This window comes from Lathamus discolor, chromosome 6, assembly GCF_037157495.1.
Source record: "Lathamus discolor isolate bLatDis1 chromosome 6, bLatDis1.hap1, whole genome shotgun sequence".
Taxonomy (NCBI): Eukaryota; Metazoa; Chordata; class Aves; order Psittaciformes; family Psittacidae; genus Lathamus; species Lathamus discolor.
The window spans coordinates 9,070,344-9,096,267 of record NC_088889.1 but is presented as its reverse complement, the minus strand read 5'-3'; the positions used below and the strand labels follow the sequence as shown (position 1 = coordinate 9,096,267).

The 25,924-nt window shown below is 44.0% G+C and overlaps 1 protein-coding gene across 1 annotated transcript in view; it reads right to left on the bottom strand.

Annotated features, from left to right (window-relative positions):
* Nucleotides 1-3,701: 3,701 nt before the first annotated feature.
* Nucleotides 3,702-25,924, bottom strand: part of ITPKA (inositol-trisphosphate 3-kinase A) — a 38,074-nt gene continuing 15,851 nt past the window's right edge. Inside the window, exons 2-7 of the mRNA XM_065684259.1 lie at nt 17,248-17,344; nt 14,908-15,121; nt 13,068-13,272; nt 8,356-8,457; nt 7,214-7,285; nt 3,702-6,327 (exon numbers count right to left, since the gene is read on the bottom strand). Of these exons, the coding sequence (XP_065540331.1) occupies nt 6,124-6,327; nt 7,214-7,285; nt 8,356-8,457; nt 13,068-13,272; nt 14,908-15,121; nt 17,248-17,344 (894 nt within the window). The 3' untranslated portion in view covers nt 3,702-6,123. The remainder of the gene's footprint in view (nt 6,328-7,213; nt 7,286-8,355; nt 8,458-13,067; nt 13,273-14,907; nt 15,122-17,247; nt 17,345-25,924) is intronic.

Below are 25,924 nucleotides of genomic sequence, written 5' to 3'. Positions count from 1 at the left end.
TAGCTGTGTCAAGGTACTTAATTATTTACAGGAAGAGCATAGACAAAGCTGCACTGAGCCCAAAAGAGAAGTCCATCCCACCCAATATCTTAACCCTAAGTGTCCAGCAGTGGGGTGTTGAAAGACAACTGTAGGAGCAGAATGAGCAGTGATATGACGACAGCATGTGGCTCAGGAATGTACTGAGTGAGAATGTCTTGTAGCAAGACAGAACATGGAGCTGCATGTACCGAATGGGCACTGAAAAAAAGATGGGAATTTTGAAAGGATCTGCATTAGCAACCTACATTTGATATAACTCCCACAAACAAAACTGAAGGTAAATAATCTTTCAGTGCAGTTGTCACAAATCTTTGACCTTTTTCTGTGCGTATCTGATCCCTTGGCTGCTTTTTAGAAACCCTCACAGATAATGAAATTTTAATTAATATCCTGGAGGAAATAATGCCAATATTGCTCCTGTTGTGATGCTGAATGCTCCATGCTGCCCAAACCATATTACCTAAAATAACAATCACAATGACATATTCTACAGCCCTCAGTTCTGGGACTGAGACTTGCTGTTCATACAGTCACAATTTCACAGTGCTCAATTGCTACTATTTCAAAATATGACTTGAAGCTATGTTCTAAGAGGACACTTTCAGGACGTAATCAGTGAGTTGAACCCATACTGTCAAAATTAGATTACTTTTGGCAGCTGAAAGCTGAAACTGATTTTGTTTCCTACCAGAATGTCATGAGCAGGATATCTGGGATTGTCTGTAATCCATGTGAAAAGTCTTCCAACACTTCCCCACTGCAGACCCAGCCATTTATAGGATTAGTACAGATTGCTTTTCCTGATGGGTGGTCCGACTTTTAACAAGTTACCAACTTGGTTTTAAATTGTGTGTATAGAGCTGTTTTGGTTTTTTTCTGGATTCAGCATTTATGTGGCTTCATACAAGCTCATACCTACACTTTAAAGAAGGGACTGCATAACAAAGGATGAAATAATCCTACAAATTTCAATTTGTCTTTCACACTCATCGATATTCTTGTTTGGGATCTGTCGCCTTTTCTCTCCTCAACTTACATGTTTGTATCTTCATTTGCCCTTTAAAGAAATAGAACTTTTAACTGCACAGATTTAAGTTCTCCTCCTCATACCAACCCCCTTCCTGCAGTAAGCTCCCCACTGAATTGCAAGAGGGCAGGAGTGTACTGAGAGAGCTTTGCAAGTCTAATGGAACAGTTATGGGCTTTTGCAAGTGTAACTTATTCCACCTCCAATACCCACCCCCTACTCACCTGAAAGAGAAGCAAACACTGCTGCTAGGAGCTGCAGCTCCATTGCTGTGTCAGCCAGAGACCACACTCCTCAGAGCCTTGAGCAGCAGAGCAGTGTGAGAGCTGATCCTGTAGACACAGTCATGCTTTCTCCTCATCAGCCCTCCAAGTTCCTGCCCTTCCCAGGCTGATGGAAATGACATCTTAGGCACGACATCACTAACATCTTCTCATCTCATGACTTTTTCATTTAGTTGAACTGGTTCCAATTTGGCATTACCTCTGACCATGGCAGCACCTCTCACCAACATACCTGTCTGGGTGACTACTGTACATAAGTAGATGGCATGCCTGCTTCTATGCAATTGAAAGCTGGACAAGTGTATACTTCTATATTTGCAACACGAAATAAAGAGACACTCCTGGTGGCTGTTTGTTTCCCCTCTCTGCTAAGTACTCTTCACACACAGGTAAGAGGACACTCTCTTGCTCAGAAGTGCTGCCAGGCCTGCAGGGTTGACTGCTTTTTCCCTATTGCCACCAAAAACTACCCCATGGGACTGTTGACTGCTATGAGTCTGCCAAGTGCCTGCTGATGCATGATGTCTTGATATACTGCAGGCTGTGAACTGAGATTTTTGAGACAGAGCTTACCCCAAAGGAAGCTGTCCAGCTTTGTGTGGATTGGGTTCTAAAGCAAATGTACCTAGTTGGTTTTGAACCAAGCTTCTACATGTGTTAGAATCAGTTTTGTTTCAAGAACTATTAGATGCTATAGACTAAAAGTACAAGAAACACCAAAATAAATAGTCCTTGTTCCTTCCCTAAGGACGTTCTTGAAGAAAAGATACTACTGTCCTGTGACCAAACCACAGTGGGTCTTTTTTTCCTTCGTCTCGTTTATTTAGTAGTATACACACTTCAGAGTAACAAAAAACTCAACCAATACAGTCAATGTCAAAAGTGACCACGGTCAGCATTGCATTGTAGTGTTCAGAACGGATGCATGAGGATGATACAGGCCATTTGATCTCAGTACCTTAAAAACAACAAATAATAACAACAGCAATAAAAAAAATAGCAAGAGCCCTCCAAGATACTTAAGGGTTTGGTCCAACTCTCATTGAAACCTTTCCCTCTAGTAGGAACTGGATCAGATGTTAAGTGAATTTCTCCCCCTGTGTAAATGTAACAGGGATGTCATTTAATTTTTACCACTTTGTTTAAATTTCATCCAAATTTCTACCCTTGTGGGGCCCCAACACCCATCCTTTTTAAACTTAGCTGATGTATCCTTTTGTGCATTTCTTTCTATATTGCACCTTCCTCCAAAAGAATCTCACAGCATCTTGCAAGCAATAATGAAGGACAGCCTCACACCAGTCCTGTGAGGTAAGTAGGTACTATTCCCATCTGTAAAATGGGAACAAAACTGGGGCCTAGTTGACCAAGGCCAAAGAACCAAGTCACTGACAAGGCTAAGGGAGAGAAGTCCTGCTGCTGGATTCACACAGGAATGCAGCAGCTACAGCAGTAAGAATTGCTGCATCTAACTAGTGAGTTTAAAGACCTTGGTGTCAGAAGTTAGCTGTGCAGCACCAAGGTGCTCTGGGCCAGCGTACCTTACTGTGCTGTGGAAACACACAAGCTCTCAGTGTCCCCACAGTGAAGCAGAATCTCAGTGGAGGCATTAAAGAACTTCATGCCAGGCCTGTATGTGAACAAATACCTTTTTTATCATGCATCAGCTCTGTGTTACATGCCTGTGCGAAGGCATGGTACTGACCCTCTGGTAAATATAAGCTTATTCAAAGGCAATGTACTCCACAGTGGAAAGAGGCCATACCGCTTCCTCACACCAGCAAGTGAGTGTACACAGACAGGCACTTGGGAGCCATCCAGTGTGAATCCAGGTACCCAGCTCACCCAGTGGTAGTTTGCTTGTGAGCTCATAGCCTCCAATCCCTTGGAGCTCCAGTGCTCAGTTCCAGTCCCACATGTGCAGTTTGATAGTGAAAAGCTGCCTCCTTATCTTCTTTCCCGTAACAGCAGCAGCAGCAGATTGTGGCTTCTTCCCTTCTAATCCCTTAGCAAGCCAAAGGGCTATTTCTAAACTAACTTGCTAGAACTATTTCCAGACCAGGGTCTGCTACAGCAAAGGTTTTCTCCCCCCCCCCCCCCCCCCCCCCGCCCCGTTCAACTACTGCAGACGAATGGATCATTCTCCACGTTTCCCAAGAGCACACACTGCAAACCATCAGCTGCTAGCAGCAGTTGGGTGTTTTGAAGCTACTGGTACCCACACTTCTCCTTCAGAACTGGACAGTCATTCTAGAAGTGTATCTCAAATTCTCAACTGACTTTTTTGAGCATCAATTCTTACCCTCTAAATCTCCCCTCTAGAAAATGAGTTCTACTGGTGAAAAGAGTCACATGTGTGATAACAGAAGTTTAATTCTTCTGAAACAAATTTAACTCTGAAGATCAATCAATCAGGCAAACCACTACTGAATGCTATCACCTGAACAGGCTCATTTCTGACTTTTCTAATGTCTTATTTTCATTATGGCAGGACTGCTGCAATTGCAGTCTCATAGAAAAGGCATTGGTACTAAAGTCTCCCCTGGGAGGCCTAGTTACTTGCTGCTCCTTAAGCACTGCTAACGCATGATTACATGTCAGCTGCAGGAAAGGAGGAAGACTTCGACTGTATGAAATTCACCACAGCTTAGTTTTTCATCTCATAGCAGTTCAACACTTAGGAGGCTTCTGCAATGGCAACATCCGTGCTCTCTGTCATACGAAAAATGTGTAAATCCTCTGAAATATCTAAGTGGAAAATTTGTTAACTTACAGTCATGAAAATAAAACAGAGGGACTCTGAGAGGCCAGAGAAGTCTGAACTTGCAGTGAACTGCAATGATTACCAGTTTCAAACAACTGCTGGGTTAGGATGAAATGTTTCCATGTCATTACTTCCTACAGAATACCCACTCTCTGTCATTTAACTATCAAGTCACAACTGAGCTTGAGTTTCTAATACTGCTGTTTTGTTTAGAGGTGATGTAAAAGTCATTAAATCTGACTGATGTCTTAGTACAGTAGTGTGTTACCTACAGAAACTCCCTTTAGAAATTATTGTAGGCTCTTAAATTCTAATCACAAATGCTGTAGATACAGATTTCATTCCAGATCTGGACTCTACAGTCTATTTTTTTTTACTCATGATCACGATTACTACTGAAATAGCCATTTCCCAAAGCATGGAGTCACCTTCATATATCCTAAAGTTCTCAGAATCTCTTCTGAGCAGAGGACCCCAGCAAAAGACAGCAATTTCTGATCAGTGTGCATTACCAGCTTTAGATGTTGAAAGGGGATTAAGAATCAAGTAATACAAGTTGTGTCCTCAGTTTGAAAACTGCACTATCATGTCATTAATGTTAAAACCTGGAATGCAAGTGAACGTGTGACTACCGATAGCACTTCTACTGCTAGTATTTAAAGAACTGTTTCAGTGATCAGAGGCAACCAACAGAGCAGGTATGTGAAGCCACTACAAAAAAAATCACTTCACTTTCTTGACTTTAACGCTGTGAATCTTCTGTGGTTGTGCCCAGGCCACAGCAAAAGAAGGATGAACCACAGATGGCTCCGCAATTCCAGATGGGGACTAGGGGATGTGATATATTGACATTCCTTCCCCGAAACTGCCCTGAGTCAACAGCTGATACCTGGGAGGAAGGATGCCTGGGAATTCTCTCATCATTAGTGTAACACTGTGAATGCAGAAACACGATCAGTGTGCCCATCTATACAATTAAGTGGCAGCATCATATTATATGGCTAAGAAGTCACATGCAGTAGGAGACAGTCAAACCACGATCTTAAAAGACCACACTGGTTGCTGGCTACCAGTGCATGCTTGTATGTGCACGGGTATAGGGGTTTTATCTCTAGAAATAAACAAGCCTTGGAAAAAGCCCTTAGATTCCCGGGCTGTGTGTGAGAGCCATTACTGATTTTCAGAGCTGCAGTTCAGCTGCAAGAGGCCAAACCTGCCAAGCTAGGAACTTTTCCAACAGCTCACCCAGCCTCAAAGTCAAATGTTTGTGGAGACAATAGGCTGCTGTTCTCTCCCTAAAGTATCTGTAATCTCCTGAGAGGCTACATAGAAAGTAAAGGCTGTTCCCAGAGAGAAGTGAGTAGAGGCTAGGGTAGGGAGGAGAAGGAATAGACACAGCAGTCACATGCAGCCACTACAAACTGCTGTCTCCCTTTGCTCCAGGTTTCTTGTGATTATCACCCATTTCCACCTTGTGCACACTGTAACACAATGCAGCAGAAGTTGTTGGTCCAACCTATAGTGTACACAGGAGGAAGGAGACTTGGAATCAGAGGAAAAAAAAACAACCCCAACTCTTGCTGGTTTCAAAACTATGCAGTTCCCTGAAAAACTGTTATTCCTACCCTGAATCTCCAAGCACTTGCTCTGGTTCACTAAGAGGTTATCTGGAGTCCCATCAGTTTGCCAGAAAACAGAATCGTTCTGGTTTACCATACAGACCTCTTGACTCATGCTGGTGTGATTCCTGAGTATGGAGATCTTCATTCTCTGAGGACCAGTCTGAAGTTAGGCTGGTGCAATGCAAACCAATCTGGAGTTATTCAGGTTCATAGAGGGCCGATGCAAAGTCATTTTGGTCACCAGCTGCTGGGTTCTGGATGCAGCTCCCTCTGCACTGATGACCTCTAGGAGTTTGGAGGGAGTTAAGGGTTTCCTTCAGACTGAGTGATCCAGTAGAGCAGAAAGTTACAGAGAAGCCCTGCAAGTTTTGTGTCATTCTCAACTCATCTCTCAGTGATGCTTTCCAAGATGCCAATCAAATTGTCCAACCCCAACAAGTACCCATCCTCCCTGTTGCCTTCTTCCCAGGGGATCCGGTGATCCAGTGTCTGCCCATCAGGGAGAAGGGTGGTCTTTCCAAAATCGATCAGCCACACATTGGCATTCCCACTGCCATCATGTACAAAAAGTAGTGAACTTCCAACGACCTGGAAGACAGATTGAAATGATATGGTTGAAAACACATCTGTAACTCTTCCTCAACACTTAACACTTCCCACTAAGAAAATTACCTCCTCAGGTGACCTTTTAACCTGTGACCCAACAGACTTTTGGGCTGCACTTATACACTGACAATTTACATGCCCCGTCTGCATAACCATATAAAATCAATGATGTGTAGATGAGCAAAGGGACCCGGCAGACAATGGGAAGAAAAGCAATTCTCCAGCTCACTTAGCAGCAGGTCTCGATTTGAGCTATTCAGCAATATCCAGTGACTACTTTCAAAGACAGACCATGGCCCATGACGAACAAAACTGCCATTAGTGACAAAAGGAAATCAACAAGGTAAAATAAAATGTCTGATCTCAAAATCTTGAGCTGTAACAAGCAGAATGTACAATGCTAGCAAAGTCTTTTTCATACCAAAGCATATAAGGAGAAGATACAGAGCAGACTTATACAGTATTTCAACATAAACCCAGTATAACTAATAAAGCATTGTCAAACACCAACTGAATGCTACTGTACCAAAGGCAAGCTTCCATATTACCATTCCCTTGTAAAGATTTCCACTGAACACATCAAGATCAGAGAAACCACAGGAAACTGATACTAATAAACCATTACCTGCAGTGGCCCAGAGCTATAAGTGCTGGGATTCTATAAAGATGTAAGGATTTACATCATTCCTCAACTGGTTTTATCTTCTGTATCATTGTGATGGAGTCTTTGTGGTATCTCTGCTGTTAACATACATTAGTTGTCTTCTACTACAAACTCCTTTCTAGTAATACAGCTGTACTCCAAAATACATCTGAATGACCAAACAAAGCAGCAATGCACCTCCACAGTGTTACACCCACTTCTTACCTCATGTCGCTTGAAGAAGTCTGAGGATTCAAGAATGATATGAATTTCCTGCAGACGCTTGAGGTATTTGTTCTAGAGGAAGAGAAGGCAAAAAAACAACCCATAAACATTTAAGTAAAGACTGAATGAAGTTTCTCTGTTTGCAAGAGCCAGTATAATGAAGAGCTCATGTTAGTTTTAGGCTAGACGTCCTTCAAAACAACAGGTTCGTCATTTCAAAGTCAATCTGAAAATACACTTCAAGACACTTTCATAGTGAACGAACAGGCTGGAGTTCCTCTGCTGCATGTGTTACATGGAGCACACTCACCTGCCTTGCTCTGGATGCAGTGACATTTTCTGCATCCTTTTTTTTCCCAATCTTTCATAAAAAAAGAGAAAATAGTCCCAAACAATTCAAAATCTTTGCATTCTCCAGTGAAAAGAGAATGAAATCATGTCACAGAGACAAGGAGGAGCCCCAACCAGGGGAGGGAGGAAGGAACAAATGAAACAACAAGGCCTAATGCATAAAGCTGTAGTATACATTTTTAATCCATGCTCCTCCTGCAGGGCTCACGTGCCTTCATCATAGCTTCTACATTGCAGCAAAGCACTATGGGCTCCTTTGAAGTTCCAAAGACAAGAGACACGTTATGCCATCTACCATATGCCTCCTGTGCTCCCTGTGAAGTAGCACACAGGAATCGCTCTTCAAGGCAAGTCTCTCACTTAGGAGCCCAGCCAGCCACCAATCTCACTTCCTGCCCCCATGCTTTGGTTTCATCCTCTACAGACTGAATTCCCAAATCATGAATTTTCCTGCCTGCCAACACAATCCTTGCGTAGACATCATCTGATGCATCTAAGACTCATCTAACACCATCTAACTGATGGCAAGCCGTAAGTTAGCTTGACTGATCTTTTTCCAGCATGAGGAGCTTGGGGTGAACTCCTGGCAAGGGCTGACAGAATTGGTCTCAGCCAGCTACTTCTCACAGCCCACCAAGTTCCCATGTCCACTCCACTTGCTGAGAGGGACTGGAAATCAAAACCACTTTCTTCCTTGGTAGCTTAGTTCATTTTCTTGTACCAGAGGAAGCATGGCACTGAAGCAAGTTCACTGGGTCAAAGAACAGCGAACCTGAAGAGTTCAGACTCACCAGAATAGTTGTGTTGCCCTCAATGAATTCCACAAAAACCTGGAGAACTTGCTCCTGTGTCTTCGTAGTTTTGAAGTTTGTGTTACATGTTCCATCCGCCTTCTGCACAAAACCACACAGAGACAATTTATACTACACACGTATCATTCCCCTCATCAGTTGATCCTCCTGAACCACCAACAGCTCAGCTCTTGCTAACCAGATCAAAGTGAGTAGTTGCACAGGAAGAGAGCAGATAAAACCAAGCAAGAAGTGAAGGAGAAAAGCCACATGAGCTGATTGGCCAGCTTTAAATGGCAATTCATTTCCTGTTGAACGCAGTTAAAAACCAAATCATGCTATTACCAGCCTGCAGGAGGGTTTCCTCACGTGTCAGTACGAGCAGCGCAAAGTTCAATGGGGAAAACCACAGTGACCTCCTTGATTGTCCTCTCATCTCACTTGGTACAGTCAAACCCCAGCTGGGGATGCAACGGGACATTTTCAAGCCCAGTTTTACCAGTCCTTTCTGTTTGGGTGTTGGGGTTTTTGTCTGGTTCTGTTTTTCAATGGGGAAACCAAGAATCGTGGTTAAGACTCAATTCCCAATACACCTTTGCACATGAATGTGACCCAGAAGTCACAGAACAGAAAGCTAGCTTCAGACAGGGACAACTTGGGATTTGCAGTGCTAGCAGTGACAAAGCACACGTGTGAGAGCTTTGGCAAAGGACAGTGCAGGCTTGCTCGTATCCAAGCGTGTTCTGGAGAAATTCAGAGTATATTTGTACTAGCAGTAAGGCTCGGTACAAAGCACCCTGCTACTGAAAAATAAGTCTTTTTCCATACTAGCAGTGACCAGTTTGTGCTTGTGGAGCTACAAGTAAATAAGAGCTGTCAACACAGACTACATGAATATGCATTTTCCCAAGAACATCCCTGGTGTTTAAAGAGACACAAATACAAGCTTTTAGGACACATGTAAAATACAGCAAGTACTGCCGCTGGTAGCCTGTATCCACAAGGAGCCTGCAAGATTATCAAACTGTATTCCTCCCACTGTATCAGTCCAATGTCATCCCTTATTTTCATTGTAAGAGTAAATCAACAGGTCATGCAAATGTGTTCCCTCCTACGTGTTAAAAGTGACTGCACCAACACTGGTTCAATTCAGCTCCAGTCTCAGCAGGTGAAACACTATTTACTCCACAGCAGAGCTCAGCTCCTCGTATATACCCCAAAAAAATCCAAGCATGCTAAATTTGCAGATTTATCATGCAAGGGAATGAACTGACTGAATGGCAAAGCCATGCAGAACAGCCTCCCACCTACCAGACTTTCTAGCAGCAGAATAAACAGAGTTTTATTCCAAGGCTGTGGGCCAGATACAAGTGTGGCATGTCAGCCTGATGAGATGTGCAAGTTATGCAAGGGAAGTTCAGCAGGTAGGCAGCGAAAGTTAGGAGCCATCTGATCTGAGGTATGATAATGCTCAACAGCACATAGAAATTTGGAACTTGATCTGATGCCTGTTACCTCTTGAGTAAGGTTGTCTGAAAAAATCATTTCTCCCTGAGCCTCAAATACCAGAGCACTGTCTGGAATAGCTGCTGTGTGTTCCCTTTTTATCCTTTTATGTCTGGACAGACTGGCTGCTTGCTTCCCTGTTGTTTAAAAGCACTTTTATGATTTCCTTCCTTTGCAGTGGTTGGCAGGAAACACAACTGCTGCCTGTCTATTGCTGTAAACAACATCCAGATTCTGAATGGCATCAACCTTTGTATTCCGTACCAGGTCCTCGTGACAGCTCTGGATGTACCTGATCCCCAGGAAGCTCTTGCCTGACTCACTCTTTGAAGCCACACCTTTGCCAAGGCCTCCAAAGACGTTCCTGCACAGCAGAGCAGGCTGCTCCACGGCACAGACAGTGGGATGCTCGCAGCACTTCTCATTAGATGTGACAGTGACATAGCTAGCAGGAGGGCAGCTTTGGCAGCTCCATGAAATAGTCCTACCTACCTTACCCTCTATGGCCTTGCTCAGATTCCTCTGCAGACTTCCCTTACAGGGCTCTGGGTTAAGGTCGTGACTTATACGGATTCACAAAGATTTATGAATCAATTCTGATGTTCTCCTGGGAAATGGATATCCCTGATCTACAGCTGAAGGAATGGTACCAAAGGAAGACTTAATTTCCCAAACTGCACAGAGATTCAGTGACAGATTGGAAGGCCAGAACTCCTGGTTCTCAGCCCCATGCATATCTGTTCTGCAGATATTAACTTAGTGTCTATTAGCTTAGTGTCATAGAGACAATGTTTGTGACCTTGTCAATGTCTGTCACCTTCAGTCAGCCCCTTCCAGAGAGGAAACCTGCATTCCGAACCTGGAAGCACAAGAAGCTGAATGTCAGGTGCCAGCTGTAAGGAAACCTAACGGTTCAGACTATTTTTGGTGGAGTATAAAATCCCATAAATGAACCTGACTTGATTTCAGAGATATGGAAGCAAGGCAAGGCAAAGCGATGAATCAGCCTAAAGAGAAAAGGTACCCCGCTGATGAAGGCGGCTTGCATACAGTGAATCAGATCTCATTTATTGGCAGCCACTTCACAGGAGGGCTTCTGTGATTTCATTTTCTTTGCTTCCATTTCCTACTCCAGCAGCCACAGGGCAGGAATATTTCTGAATGACCAAACCCAACACATCTGCTCAGCATCCTCCAGGAGTTTCCAGGGCACTCAGGGAGCACAACCCCTTTTTCCCCATCAACCACTAGCTGGCACCACTGATCCTTATAGGCTCTCTTCCCAAAACTGGGCTCTCCGCATGGCTTCACTTTTCTGCAAACAAACAGAACTGGACGTACAGTTCAGCTACAGTGAAACAGTGCAGGGAGTACTGACCAGCTGCATTGCTTCAGCAACTCACTTTCTGTCACAATTTGCCCATATAAACAAACAAGAGAATAGTATCTGCATCCCTCTCAACAGCACAGGGAGACAGAGGAGAAGGTAATGTTCTGCAGTACTCCAAACCATTTCTTATGCTTGATCAAGGATTAAGTATCTGTGTCCTGCTTTGCACAGTTATAGCTTTGTCCCAACACAGGAAAATATCATGCAGTCTATGGGACACACTGTTCCTACCCACCTGTGATAACCAACTGACTCACCAAGAATAAGCCAGGAGGTTTTATTAGAGCTTCCCTCTGCTCCCTTAGCTCAGTCACTCTCCAGGACTCGGCATAAGCCTGTACATCTTCCACACTGACCAACTATCTTTCCAAGAACATATATAAAAGGTCTCAAGATCATCTGGGTTTCTGATGCCATTATACAGAGCATCCAAAGACCTAAACAGTACAGGAATAAAACAGGTATCTGGATAACATCATTAGGTGGCTACAGAGTAATAAAAGAAGTGCCTTGGCTGGACTGAAGCCAGATCATCTGCCACCCAGACAGTTCCTGCATGAGGATGCCTGTGTCTAACAGGCAGGAGTGGGTGGCGCAGCGTACAGGGGGCCAGCACAGCATGAGCTGGAAACCCTAGTTCCTGTATCACAACAGCAGAATCTGTGAATAAGGAAGGGAGAAGACAACACAGAGAAGCAGAGAAGAAAGGGGTGTTTAAAGATCCTCTGCTCATCAACATCACCTTCTTTAATCCCTTTCTTCTTCCTGTGTGTTTGAACTATTCAATGGAAGCAAAACTAATGCAGATTATAATTTACAATGGACTAACATACCCAAATTAAACATTCACGCTCCGGGAACATCCTGAAATCGCACAGGGCAACTCACACTAACTTCATAGCTGTCCCATCAAGGGCTTCGGGTAGCATGTGGGTGGGTTGGGCAGCCCTCCCTGTGCCCTGTGCTGCTACAGGTACAGCACTATCCTGACCCCAGGCTAGCTGTGACAGGCCTACGCAAGCAGGAAGTACACTTCTGGATCCAGCAAGCGTTCACATGCAAGTGACTGAGCCAGGTGGCTGATATGCTGAGAGCAGGTCCTATGGGCTTCCAGGTAGGTACCTGACACTGCCACAGAGCACAACAAATATAAAGAATTAATAGGTAGGAAAGAAAATTGCCAAGGTTCTTCTGTGGCTATAAGGTAGTATGCTAGGAATGGTATAAGGGCACAAATGTATCCATCAAGAACAGGAGATGGACTCTGTTGAAGGAGAAGTTTTATTTTTTGTTGTTTCGGCTTTTTTCCAGCTCCATCTACACCAGATACCATCATGTACTTAAAAGGCAAAGGGGCTTCCTTGATCCCAAGACTATCTAAGCTAATGATTTTAACATGCCTTGCAAATAAACATAACTGGAACAAAAACACTTTACTGTGACTCACTTGCAATAAATATGTATAGTTCCTGGATAAAAAAGTAATTGCATGGGGGGGTGGTTATTTCTTCAGTTCTAAGTTCTTTTTAACAGTCTCATTCTCATTCTATCTATACTGCGTACCTGCCTGAGTCCTTCCTGCAACGTTCCTGGGGTTGAACCAAGCACAGCTGATGTGCACTTGATCCTTAACTTCATTGACACTACTCTGTTATAATTACAATGGGTGTTTTAAAGCCACAACACACTAAAGTCTGTTGTTTCAGTTAGTGCATTTTCACAGAATCCTCTGGAAGACCTGGCTACTGATGCACACCAGGTTTCTGATCAATCAACAAATCAAAGTTTGGTCTCCAAGAACAGGCAGAACTATTACCTTAATCCCTTCAATCCTGAAGCCCAGGTTGGCACTAGAGCTGATGGTTTCCCTCCACTGCATGTATCGGGGTTTGGTGACAGCATGCTGAGCATTCTCTTCAGCTGTGGGAGCAAGAGGATCCACTTCAATCATTTTCTTGTACATGTCTTTACGCAGCTTTGGTTTCTCTCGGGCCTTAGTCAGCTCTTCCTCCAGGTACGTCCTGCAAAAACATCACATCCCAAGAGAACTGTAAGGACTCTCCAAATACTTCTTTCTACAACTTACAAACTGGCCCCAGGAAATGGCAACCAAGAAAGTGTTATCATTACCTCAGCTGTGCATATGGGGAAGTTACGAACAGAGAAAAAGGACTGTGTAGACCATGGGAATTGTGTCATTCTCTTCTTGTTCTAACTATACCTTTACTTACTATTATATGTTACCGATAACTCCTGCTTACAGAATGGGAGGACGCTGAATTCCTACTGTGCCGTGAAACAGAAACCGTCCTTTCAGAGGACAGTTAGGAGAGAGCACTTACAATGAAATCAAAAGCAAATAGAGCTGCTGAAGCCTTTCTGTCTTCTCTCTCCTCAAAAAAACACCCTAACATCAATCACATGCAATTTTTTTTAGGCTTTAGAAAGCAGTTAAGGTTTTACCTAATGCATCACAGTGAAAGACAGAATCACTTTTCATATAGCAAAACAGAGTAAAGCAGATTATCTGAGCAGTTCCAAACCAAGAGGTAACTAGGAACAGGAAGGTGAAGGGTGACAAACCTTCCTTATTTTGCTGTTATCACTCAACCTGTTAATCTGGTAACCTTTAGAAAGGCACTACCTATGTTCTCTACATTCCAGTGGTCTTCTAAAGGCTGCACTTTGTCAGGTGCCTGGAGTGTACTTTCGTCATCCCAGTGTAACACCCAGGGTGGTGTTTAGGAGATGCTGTCAGTCATTACCAGAATGTCATCTACTCTGAATAAAATGTGCACTGCTGCAAATCCTTCTCCTCTTTATTCTGTGCATACCAGTGCTACGCATTACTACTCTGATTTAAGATTCTGCATTCTTTGAAAAGGCTTGTCTGCACTCCTGTAAGCTGAATAGCTCATGTATGACAATAACTCCTGAGCATCTGAGCTGGCACGCAAAGAATCACTATGACAGTTCATACTTCTCTGTACTGTTACTCCAGACTGTCAGCAGATCCCTTATCTGTTTGTTATGCTTAGGTGTTTTTGAGGTTTTTCTCTTCATCACAGCCAGGAGAAGGAAAAGTGAACAAGGTGGCAGCATTGTAGAGATGTCAGAGCAGGGAAAAAACACGGGTCAGTCGTGAGCAGATGGTCAACCCTTTTGTTTACAGAAAAGATCAATACCAGTGAAGACTCATTCAAGCGTTGGAAATGGGCTTTCACAGCGCTGTTCAGTCATTCACATTTGGAGATGGGGGTTTTACTCTTTGTGGGGTGTTTTGAATCACTGCATACACAAAGATTAAACGAACTGGCAATGAATGAACCATGTAATTATTTTCCCCATGCATTATCAGGCCACTGCAGAGAAACTTTGTCTTAAATCTCCCCTGAAAACGTCTTGATGTGGAAAGCTTTTCAGGCCATAGATCAGTTAGCTTCCAAAATCCATGTACAAGCAGGGAACACTAGGACATACCCTCCTCAGGTTGTCCAAAGTGGTGTGTGCCAAACACACAACAGGTTGTCTGGACTGAAACCCAAGGCTCCAAAAATGTTACCAAACTCCTCCAGACAGAGCATAACCACATCCCTCCACCCACTTCCTTCAAAGGCATTTGGGTTAGAAAGCACTTTTTCTTTCAGGGACCTCACCTGATCCCCATCTTGCAGTCCATCACAGAAGGCCCTTCAAAGTCAGTAAGCAAGTCATCCAGCTGAATGTAGCTCTCTCCATCTCTCTCCACCACACCATGGAAGCAAGGGACGCAGGCGCGGAGCGGGTCTTTCATCAGTCGCTCAAAACACTCCTTTTCATTCTCTGAGAAGCGTTTGAGTATCTTCCCACTATCAGCAGCCTTGAAACTCCCTAAAAGAGAAAACCAGGCACACGCTGACAAGACTGCCCAGCAAAAACAGAAAAGCACCTTCCCCCACCACCCCAGCTTCACCTGCCTCATGACACCAGTTACAGATCTCCCCTGACCAGCAGAGGCAACATGCTTTTCATTAAAAATGAAACAGCCAGGACACACACAGCCGTTGGCAGTGAAAGTCCGTTTGGATACATTCCCATGTCAGAATTCATAGCTTTAAGGAGTGCAGCTGCTTCAGGCCATCTATTTTTTTTCCCCATGCTGAAGTCTTTGTTAGGATATTAAACACGACTCTGCTTACTAAAATGAACAGGAAGAAGCCACGAGCCAGAATTCATTAATCCTCTGACAGGCTATTTTAAAGCTGCATAACACTGCCAGTGCTGGCTTTGTCCTTAATCCTCACAAAGGGTACACCTGTGAGTATGTACGTACCGAGGCAGTACGGTCACACAGCGATCGTTCCACAGCCCTGAACAGGCCAGAAGCCAAGCACTGCCCCTCCTACACACACGACTGCACATCCATGTACCTCCTGAGTACTGCTTCTTCTCTGAGCCTGGCTACACTGCAGGTACACCCTGTGGGGCAATTGGCTTTTTACGACCCCGTGTCTGAATGGTATCCAGTACAAACGACAGTCTGCTCAGGCCAAAGCAGTAATTAGACTCCAGCTAACTCTACTGTACTGATGCTCTTCTGTCCTGCAACCTGACAATGATATCTGAGGAAACTACGTGTTTCATTCGGAGGCACCCTTAAACCTACATGACTTAACATAGGTGCCAAAGCAGGAGCCTCCTTGATCCTGGGGCTGCTGCTCAACTTTTACCACAGCAGGAGCCTTCAGACATAGCAAACTGGCTCTTCTCTGACAAATCCTAGAACTGGCATTGCCTCAGCACAAGGGCAAGCGTGGTGATGGCCCAGGTTTTAGTTTAGAAAGAACTTGTCATATCAGGGGAAAACAGCTGCAAAAAGGAAGGACTAAATGCAACCACAGAAAACTATTTAAAGGAAACTGGAGCAGTATCCCTCCTCATCAGCGTCTCATAACCTCTTAACCCTCCTCTTCCACCCTACTACACCAGCCTCCAGAAGAGTTACTACATGTCCAGTGCATCACTCCACATAGATGAAGCCAACCCTGCACACAGAGTGATAAAAACTGCAGTAAGAGTGGTCAGTCACCTTGGCACTCCGCGTGATACAAGCCAGTCCCACCAATACCACTGTGCAAAATGCAGCTACTCGTTTACTAGGACTAAATAAACTTCCCTGCACAGCTTTGAAGTGCACCATATTAGTGCATTAGCATAATAAAGAGGTGGTTCAGGTACTGCATTACAGCACGATGCAGCGTAGGTGCCTGCCCACATGTGTACTAATAAACCCCACACTAGCACTTTAGGAGCACAGGCTGCATACGAATGAAATGAAGCACAAGAGAAGCAAAGCTGATGACTTCTCTTTGTTGTTTTTTTCCCTTACCAATGAAACAAAGCTGACATTAAGAGCACAATTACCAACCTCTACACAATATAGAACCAGGGACTGCGCTGCTCCTCATATGCATACAGTGAACAATGACAGGCTCACAATGCAAACACCTGGTCAGCAAGTCAATTTGCACCAGATTTGTTTTCCACCCAAGGGCTTACTTTCAGATGAGAGGGTTTGAGATTGGTATTAGAAACACCGTCCTTACCAGTGACGAAGCGCATACAGGCATAGACAGTGATCCTTCTCACCAGGGAACTGACACTGGCTACTCAGTCAAGAATGATGATCCCATACCACAACCAACAGCAACAGATGGACCAGGGCTTCAGCTCCTCAGTCCCTCTTGCTTCCCCTCTAACAAATACTACCTTACAAGGATGCATGGGGAGCCTGGCCCTTCTGTACAGCCTGACCATTGCTTCCCTGCTCCTCTCATTATTCATTCTTCCCTATCCCCACCACAACCAAAAGAAAGATGTTCTGGTTCACAGATTTAAGTGATACTTCCTCCTTCCTTTTCCTTGAAGGATGGAAACAGAGAAACACTGAAACACTGTTTTCTTTGCTGTTGCCATCCCCACTCCAAAGATAATCACACTGAAGTCATCGGTCTCACCTGTATGCCCAGCCAGCTGCACCCATGAGTAGCGTTTCTTGAAGGGGCTGATGACTGGTAAGTTAACCATGGTTTTAATTGTATGCCATGCTTTTTTCTGGAATACAAAGGAAAGAAACATTAAATTGAGCAAAAGCTGAAACCCTGACATATCCCAAACCTGCCACATACCTTCACGCACATGGAATTGTTCCTTCCTCATTTGTACGTGGTCAAAGGTGGAACCATAAAACAGACACAACGATCCTCGTTGGAAAAATACACACACAAACCCAAGACTGGACAAAAACACACATAATGTCCCACCATCCACAAGAAAGCTGCCTGCAAGAAATAAGAACCCCATCACACTGCACGTCACAGGCCTGCTCTGAGCCACACCTGACCCTCTCTGAGTCACGCAGTATGTGGGCAGCAGACGCTGAACACACGCTTACACACATTTAAGTTTCCATGAGACATGAACACAAGCTGTTTGCCACTGCCAGCAGCACTTCCTTTCCCAGGGAACTTCAGCATCACCCCATGATTAACAGCTTTCTCCCAGTCAGCAGGTGAGTCTTACTATGACAGACACATAGAAACAGCATCTCTAGCTGGACACGGAGGTCCCTCATCACCCATTGACACCCACTGATTCTACAGTGTGCTGCAGAATCTAGCCTAGGTCAGGGATTTTCCTGCTCCCTCCCCTCTTTTCCAGCCTCGTTACTCTTTAACAGAGCTGGGCACTGCTGTGGGTATCTTTGGCTGTCACACAGCGCAGCTGCGCGGGTACTGCTGTGGGCAGACAGGGAAACAGAGCAGCTGCTCACAAACAGCACCGAGCCCTCTGCCACAGTGGCAGAAAGGAGAAAGGAACATAGAAAGTAAAGACGTCTCGTGCTCTGGAACTGAAACCCAGGTGGGAGGGAACCACAGCCCAACGGCCCGGGTGTCACACAGCGCGGGGTCCCAAAGTGCCCTACAAACAAGGCCAGTAGCTCCTTTCTTCTGTCACTAGAACACGATACCCTGCTGGAGAAAATAATGGGGCTGCACAATACTTGTGCATGACAATTTAGCACTGAGGGCTTTTCTACTGGGATCAAGTACAGCTGGGGATTAAGCTGCATTTACAGAAGTGGTTATCAACGGTCTAACTAACTGGCATTCACCAAGATCAATGGCAGGCACTGATTTCACTGAAAACAAGTTTAGGTCACCTGAAAAATCAGCATTTAAAACCACCATGTCTTCTCTAACATGTGTATTGATACGAACGATGATTCAGGTGCTTAGGACACCTGATTTTGATTGTCTTCTACTACTTCTACAGAAGTAGAAAAGTAACAAATGGTGAAACTGCAGGCGATGATACACAGGCAAAATGTAGCTCTCCCGATCACACTGTGACCTGGACACCCTTCCCCATACTGGGTCACTTATACTACATTTCTTATAAGGTATCCTCTAGTAATGTTGGTCACTGTGGGAGGGCAAAACCCTGCAGCTAACTTAGAGTGCATCACAAGGATAAGTGAACTCACAGGCACAAGAGATCTTTCTTTCAAGGATTTGCCTTCACAAAAAAGTTTTAAATTATATGCAAATTAAATTGACATAATAATATAATTTACTGTGAGGGTGGGGAGGCACTGGAATGGGTTGCCCGAAGAAGTGGTAAATGCTCCATCCCTGGCAGTGTTCAAGGCCAGGTTGGACAGAGCCTTGGGTGACATGGTCTAGGGTGAGGTGTCCCTGCCCATGGCAGGGGGTTGGACCTGGATGATCTCAAGGTCCTTTCCAACCCAAACTATTCTATGTTCTATGAGCATACTTATTCTGCTAGAAATAAGATTGCTTCTTCCTATTTCACTTCGGTTTTGAACGCCATTCAAGCTGAAATGAAGTCACTCTTGGTCTGACGTAATTGCCCATACAGCAGTAATACTTTTGAAAACATACTGCACCAGTGAGAGGAAGCATCCAAAAAAGATCCTGGATGTGTGGGAATCATGAAGACTCTGTTGCACTTACTGCAACTCCACAGATGTGACTAGCTCTAGCTAAACCCCAGTTCCATAAATACTTCTGCATGTTTCAACAACCCTTTCATATTCTTTGTTATTTGCTTTACAGCATTCCAAACTGCAAGCTTGCAGTGCTAAACAGCCACTTGGCTCTTTCACAGAGCTAGCTGCTGTTGAGGGAGGAGGAGAAGACTCTTGTACACCACTTACGAATGTCCACAGCTTCCTTCTGGAGGAAAGTGCAATAAAAATATTGTTATTCAAGTAGCAAAGATGAATTGCTTTCATATAGTTTATGTGCCAAATTTAACCAATAGCAGAAGCCCTTCAGTCTACTCTGCTGTTTCTACTCCAGAGGGACACAGCCCTAAGTTATTTATAGAGCAGCTGAAAGTAAACATCATTCTGAATTAAAATGACCCCAGTTAATGTAACTCCTGCCAAAGACTTTAGTTTGTGAGGATTCCAGCCCAGTTTTCAGGGTGACACTGCTTCTTCCCCATCCCTTATTCAGAAGTCAGCACCGCTCCATTAACTCTCCAATAAAGATCTTACTCATCGTAATGTCCCACTCCTAACAACTGCGCCCTGTTTCCCAATGAGCTGTCATACTGCTATCTCCAGAAGTGATGAGAAGCAGAGTTTTCAAGCAATGCACATCAACTGTCAATGCAACACCACACTCCAGAGGCTCTCCTGCCTCCTCCCTCCCACCCAACCCGAAGGAGCTGCAGCTTCTATTTGTACTGTGGGTGTGAAGAGGAGACAATGGGCTAAAATCAGCCCCAGCTCAAGTGGACTTTGGCTGCTTCGGTTACAGCTGCGCTGGTTAAGAATATTTAACCTACTCATGCAATAAACACACACTGACAATTCTTATTTATTATTTTCAATAATCTCTTTATAAACTCCTCCTCCCCCCAGCCCCCATCCCCAGCACAGGCAAAGCCTGGGGCTCAAGCTAACAGGGCAACAACTGTTTTCAGACCCATCTCACACCTTCCCCTACTGCAACTTCCAGTCTCCCCAGACTCACTCCACTCGGGATGCAGATTGCCAGGATGCAAACAGGGCTGCATGCTGTTGGAGCAGTGGTGTGAGTGGGAAGATGAAAACTTTGTGTGCCTGCTGTAGGAGGAATCTTTCTCACTTCTATTTCTAAAGCAAGATCTCTTCCTCTTTGTTAGCAATGGTATTATGTGCTTTCCAAATCACTGATTTATGCTGCAGTGGCAAAGAGGACTGGTACCACTGCCCATCTGTGTTTGCATTCTGTATCTTCCTCACACCCTGTTGCTTCTGGATTCCTGCTTAATCTTCCTTGGCCTTTTGCTCTGCCTGGGTTTCTCCAAGCCCTCATGTATTTCTAGATATCCAACCAGTGAACGTTACATATATTCAGAGAAAACTCGAGCATCTCTGTACCAGGACTGCCTGAATCAGATGCTCTTGACATCACTGATGTTGTTTCATATGCCTCTTGAGCTCAATATACTTAAGAGTTTTCCAATAGAAAAAAGCAAATCATTCCAAAAAGGCCAAGAGGCAAACATGAGAAATCTTAATATCCTTAGTTAGATTCAGCAACTGTAACTGCTACACTCTATACATCTCCCTAAGCAATAAAAAGCATGGGATGCTGAAGAGGGGAAAAGCTTGCTTCCTGCCAATGGGTCAGCCTGTGTGAGGGGCTGTGCCACCGGAACCATGTCCCTGGTAGCAAAGGAACAAAGAAAGCAGGGGAGGGAGCAGCAGAACTGATTCCCACAATGCAGACACATAGCATGCAAAGGATTGTGGCTTGGTATCTGACATTGATCTGTGTTATCTGGATTACACTTCTGAATTCGAAGCACGGTACTGAAAAGAAGCATACATCCCTGCAGCAGATGTGGGAGACTTGCTCCGTGTTAGCACTGGCATATGCAGACAAGATACCAGCCAGATGAGGCATTCCCAAACTATTCAACCCTGGGTAAAGCTAGCTGTTGCCATCATGTCTACCCATTAAGAAACAGCAAAGATGAGCAGGAACTGAAGGCCACTGCTTTCTGCGAGCTTTCTCCAGGTCTTTTCTCACGATGAGACCACAACTTCACATCTTGCTAGTATGCAGAAGCACAGCTATGACGATCGTACCCAAACGCACCAGTGGGCCTTGGCTGAGGAAAACCCACTAAACTCACTGGGAGACATTTCATCCATTTCAAGATTTATCCCTAGGAACTACAAGGCTTTCCTGAAACTCTCCCACCATTTCAAGACCAGGGCTGTAACATCCCAACAGCCAAGTTCACTGAACAGATTAGTGCAGACTCCCTGAATTGGGAGGGGGTGATTTTTTTTGGTTGCTGCTGTTATTTTACAGGCGATGTAGAACAGTCAACATTTCTCTCCAAGCACATGCTGAATCCCTCAGGGACATGACAGCCACTATGATTCCTAAGAGCAATGGGGAACAGGGACTGAACCTACTGAACCTTCCTCTGCTGTCCTGTGGAAAAATACAGAAAACCTCTTCCTTTTTTAAGGGTAAAATCATAGAATCATAGAATAGTTAGGGTTGGAAAGGACCTTGAAATCATCCAGTTCCAACCCCCATACTATGGGGGCAGGGACACCTCACACTAAACCGTGTCACCCAAGGCTCTGTCCAACCTGGCCTTGAACACTGCCAGGGATGGAGCATTCACAACTTCCCTGGGCAACCCATCCCAGTGCCTCACCACCCTAACAGGAAAGAATTTCCTCCTTATATCCAATCTAAACTTCCCCTGTTGAAGTTTTAACCCATTACCCCTTGTCCTGTCACTACAGTCCCTGATGAAAAGAAAATGAAATAAAATGAAAAAAGAAAGAAAGAAAGAAAGATCTCGGTTCTGTGAACACCTTAAACACATGTAATTACCCTCAGGCAAGCACTGACAAATAGGTAACATACAGAGGAATTTGCAGGATTGAGTCGTAAGTGAAGCAATTACAATAATTAAAAGCACAGCTAAAGGGGGGGGAAAGGAAGAAGGGAAGGAAAAAACCCTTTTCTTCAGGAAAGAAAAAAATCCACCAGTTTTAATAATCCCAGCATGTTACTTGAACCTACAGTGAATTAAAGAACAAAGGCACACCAAAATGTAACGTAAACCAACAGGGCCCCTGAAGAAGTTCATTCTTGCACGGCAGCAGCCCAGCGGAGAGGTAGTTTCTTGCCTGAGCTGGTAAATTTTCATGGAAATTTTGCTAGACTACAGTAAAAAATGACCCTGGAATCTTTTTTTTCCAGGAAAATTTCAGCAGTTTCTTTATCCAAAATCCCGTTTGTCTTTTTTTGTGCACTAGTACGAAGCCCACGCAAGCCTACAGAGAGCTATTATGACAGCAAGAAACAAAAGGATAGTGAGAAATGTCTTTGTGATTTTTTTTTCCCCCTTAAAAGGCTTTAAGAAAGAATACTTAATTGTCAGTCATCATCATCCACTGTTCTCTTAGTGTCTTCACAACTTTTAGGCTAAATAATGCCACTCTGGGACATGGGGGCTGATATCTGATCCATGCTGCTTGTTGCCACTGCCTACTCAGTGTCTCACTAACTCCTAGGAGGAACGAGGTTCCTCCACAGGGAACTGCGAGGAGCACAGAAAACTGTGATTATCAGAAAGTTACTACATGTGTTTCAAAATAATTCTGTTAAAGCCGTGTGCTCAAAATGTTAGAGCACCGAGCAACACCATGCCTGGCAATCTCAGCCAATGCAATACAAGTGAGCAGCAGGCAGGTGAGAAGGTGATGGGTGTTGGCCTCTTTGGGGACACAGCGACTGGAAGTGACAACAGTGACTGGAAAAGAACCCATCAGACCATTAGCTGGAGCTGCCCTCTATGAGCAGGCCCTAAGCATTACTAAGCTGGGTATCAGGTATGATTTACCTGTGCACAGTACTAGTCATGCTCCAGTGGCTCACCCTTCTGCTGTGATTTCCCCACCACATCCCTTCGCTTCCTTCTGGGTCACACACTAGCACCCATAATACTCTGAGTGATACAACAAATCTTCACAAGGTCTGTAAGGTTACTCACAGAGCTGTGGTAAGCAGCAGTGTGGGCAGGTGGTAGGGTCTAGTCTTGCAAATAGCTCTCTGTTAATATTTGTTCCTTCTAAACTCTGTGTATGTTTTGCAGTTTTATTATTGTTTGGTTTACTTTTAATAGTATACACAATAATAAAATGGTTTTTTTTAAACCCTCTGAGTTAATTTCATTTTCTAAAGTGAATTTAATAATTGAGTAAAATAGCATAAAGGATTAAGAAAAAACTATCTTTCAAGCTGGTTTATTTCAGTTTTAATAAACTAAGGTAAATAAGACAGGTGAGGATTTTGTAGAGAACTGTTCATTTCCAGTGTTGTTTGTCACTTTATTTGAATTAGTTTTGACCTGACATATTGGGCCTGCATAGGCAAAGAACTTCAACGTAGGTCTAAAGCTACTAAACTTATTCATGAACAAAACTTTGCTTTCATCTGTCTCAATGCAGCCACTACCCATAAGAAATCGTTTTGAGAGGACCACAGCCAAGACAATTACTAGTATAATTTAATTGCCCTGTAATTAGATATGCTTCTCTGTCTAAATGGAATTAATAACTACAGTACTATAATAGCAACCTATTAAAAAATAGAATCACAAACACTTTAACAAAGAATCTACTGATTTGTCAAAATCACAATATTCTACCAAGACATATTATCATCAGCTTAATTTCCACCAAAGCACTGTGCCTCCCATGGGTGCAGCTTCCCAGCAGCCAGATCCAAAGGTTATTAGGGATTTCAGTTTTCCAAGGGAGCACAGCCCTGGCATAGCCAACCAGATGGTTTCATCTCATGGAGAATTGAGTGATGTTATATATAATACAAAAATAATTAAAAGATAATGAGAGTTGCTGAGCAACGTGGTATCTTTCTGGTTACAGTCACAGATTTTGCCTACTGAGGGATTCTGGGTTTGAGTTCTTTCAGTTTAAGTCTTAGTGGAGTTCTGCAAGAGGTGTAGATCTTAAAGAGGCAGGCAGTTGACTTGACCAGATTCAAATCCTGGAAGAGCAGACATTTTCATGCCCGATATATAACAAATTATAATTACCCTTGTTCTTTCTTCTAGTAATATATAGAAATAAATATACACATATATACACACTTCTAAAATATCTAAAGCAGACAGTAAAAGCTTTTCCTTGCAGTGGAAATTCCATTACTTTATTTTTAATTGTCCAGGCTACAACAGCTGCTAAGCTTGGGATCATTTGGTATTTGAAGAAACTTAGAAGACCTAACAAGGCATTGCACTGCAATGGAGAAAGTGAGCCATACATGTCATTTTTACCTTACTCGCTGCGAGAAATATAACTGAAATATCCACAAAAGCTCTGTGCAGGGAAACAAGGTGCAGGATTTGCCCACAGCTAAAACAGAAGTGCCCCAAATAACAAGATATCCCTGAATTTGTCATATAAGCCACTTACTTCATACTTTCAGCAGCCATTTCTGTGCTTTTGCCCCTTATTAAAGGTTTCTGGAATCCTCAAACTAACATTCTTGCTGCCAAGTCTACTACCCACTTGGCTGAATCAGACATGAATCACAAATCGAGACAAAGATCTCAATGGGTGGGAGGTGAAAGAGCAAGTCAACAAGATGAATGCTTCCCAAGCAAGCTCCAACAGGAGTATGTGAGCAAACACTCACACAAACCTTTATAACTACATTTCTGAGCCCAGCACTGATTCAGGCCCTAAGATAGGGTAAGGCTCTCACAGCAACTGACTTAGCCCCACTATTACCACCTTTCATCTTCTCTTGTCCCTGGGCAGTGAACAGGTTTCTGATGCACACAAACCGTAGCCCACATAGTACTCATTATTCATTGCTAACCAGAAAGGTGTTTAGGGCCAGAACCTAAATGTTGCTCTATGATAACTTGCATCAATGGATAGCCCAGCCCAAAGTCTGCATATATGAGCATCAGCCTTAAAAAGCCTGTGCCCTGACCTAATATGCAACAGCATCATTCTTCAGCCTGTCAGAGGTGCTATGCCAAGCACACCAGCTGGTAATTTGGCCAAATCACTGCAAATGGCCTTCTGCCAAGGCTACTTCAAAAGCTGTCAGCTGTCACTCAAGGAATATATACCAATATATACCAAATACAAAACATGTCCTTGATGAAGGAAGTCACTGAGCAACTTCCATGTGCCAGACACTTTGGGAGCCTTGACCAACCTTCTACCTGCTTCAGTCCCCAAGGGAACCAACACTCTCTGCTTTGCCACACAGTTGATCTTCCTACAGTGTACAAGTGCCAGCTGGAGCTGCAAGACTGATGATCCACAGAAAGGGAGAACTCCTAGAGAACAGCAGTTTGCATGCGACATGAGCAACTTCCAGATCAGCACCTCTCATCAGACTGCCAAGCAAACTGTGACTACACCTTCATCCCTCCCTCTCTCTCTCACCATCCAGCCTCCAAACCTTTGAGAAGAAACGGTGTTCAGCCTGTACTTAGCTCTTGATGCTTCCGGCTCTGCACCCAACCATGGGTGAGGGCCTCAGCTGCTCCACCAGCCTTTGGCAGGTGTATCCTCTGACTGCAGGGGTTTCATTTCCTGTTTGT